General features: G+C 71.1%; 1 protein-coding gene across 1 annotated transcript in view; it reads left to right on the forward strand.

Annotated features, from left to right (window-relative positions):
• The window catches only part of LOC104835484 (filamin-A-like), a gene marked incomplete at both ends in the record, with an annotated part of 19,239 nt that overhangs the window by 13,964 nt on the left and 4,052 nt on the right, over nt 1-1,223 (forward strand). The window contains 3 exons of the mRNA XM_010573474.1: nt 25-207; nt 357-518; nt 964-1,167. Coding sequence (XP_010571776.1) covers nt 25-207; nt 357-518; nt 964-1,167 — 549 coding nt within the window. The remainder of the gene's footprint in view (nt 1-24; nt 208-356; nt 519-963; nt 1,168-1,223) is intronic.

The raw sequence follows: 1,223 nt of genomic DNA on the forward strand, positions 1-1,223 counted from the left end.
CCCCTGAATCCTACATGCCCCCCCCCGCCCCAGGAGGTCTGTCGCTGGCTGTGGAGGGTCCCTCCAAGGCGGAGATCAGCTGCACCGACAACCAGGACGGGACGTGCAGCGTCTCCTACCTGCCGGTGCTGCCCGGGGACTACAGCATCGTGGTGAAGTACAACGACAAGCACATCCCGGGGAGCCCCTTCACCGCCCGCATCACCGGTACGGGCTGGGGGGGCACCCCGAGGTGCTGTGGGTGGTCCTGGGGCTCCCTGCAGCAGATCTGAAGTCCCCAGGGGTCTTGGGGCCGTCCTGAGGGTGGGTCCCGGGCATTTTCGGGGTGCCTTCGCCGCTGATCCCCGTCCCCGCAGGTGACGACAGCCTGCGCCTGTCCCACCTGAAGGTGGGCGCCTCGGCCGACATCCCCCTGGATATCGGGGAGACGGACCTGAGCCAGCTGACGGCCACCGTCACAGCCCCCTCGGGCCGCAAGGAGCCCTGCCAGCTCAAGCGCCTCCGCAACGGCCACATCGGTGAGGGGGGGACACGCACGCTCGGGACGGGATGGGGGTCCCTGGGGACGCCGGCACCTCGCCCTCATGGTGTGAGGAGCCCGGCCGGCTCCAACGCCTCCGCAACCGAGGGAGGGGATGGAGGGGGGGACACGGAGGGAGGACGGGGAGGGCCTTGGGGACGCAGGGACACGGTCGCCGTGACCTCGCTGTTGGGGCGTAAAGAGCCCAGCCGGCTCAAACGGCTGTGCAGTGTCTCCTGACGTCCCCCGTGTCCCCGCACCCTGCTGAGAGCGTCCCCACACTGCGTCCCCTTGTCCTGACACCCCTGCAGGGACGTCCCGCATATCCCTGTGCCCCCCCCAAATCCCCCCGCCCCATCCCTTCTGCGTCCCCGTACCGTGAAACCTGGCTCCCCCGCTGACGGCGTCCCCTCGTCCTGAGGCCGGTGTCCCCGTCCCCGCAGGTATCTCCTTCGTGCCGCAGGAGGTGGGGGAGCACCTGGTGCACATCTCGCGGGGGGGGCAGCCCCTGGCCCGCAGCCCCATCTCCGTCACCATCAGCCAGGCCGAGCTGGGGGACGCCAGCCGGGTGCGCGTGGCGGGGCCCGGCCTGCGCGAGGGACGCACCTTCGAGCCGGCGCATTTCACCATCGACACCCGCGACGCTGGTACGTCTCCGTTCCCCGGGAATTGGGGGGGGGGGGGGTGGCCCAGCCCCGGGGGC

This window comes from Haliaeetus leucocephalus, unplaced genomic scaffold, assembly GCF_000737465.1.
Source record: "Haliaeetus leucocephalus isolate CR32 unplaced genomic scaffold, Haliaeetus_leucocephalus-4.0 Scaffold393, whole genome shotgun sequence".
Classification (NCBI taxonomy): domain Eukaryota; kingdom Metazoa; phylum Chordata; class Aves; order Accipitriformes; family Accipitridae; genus Haliaeetus; species Haliaeetus leucocephalus.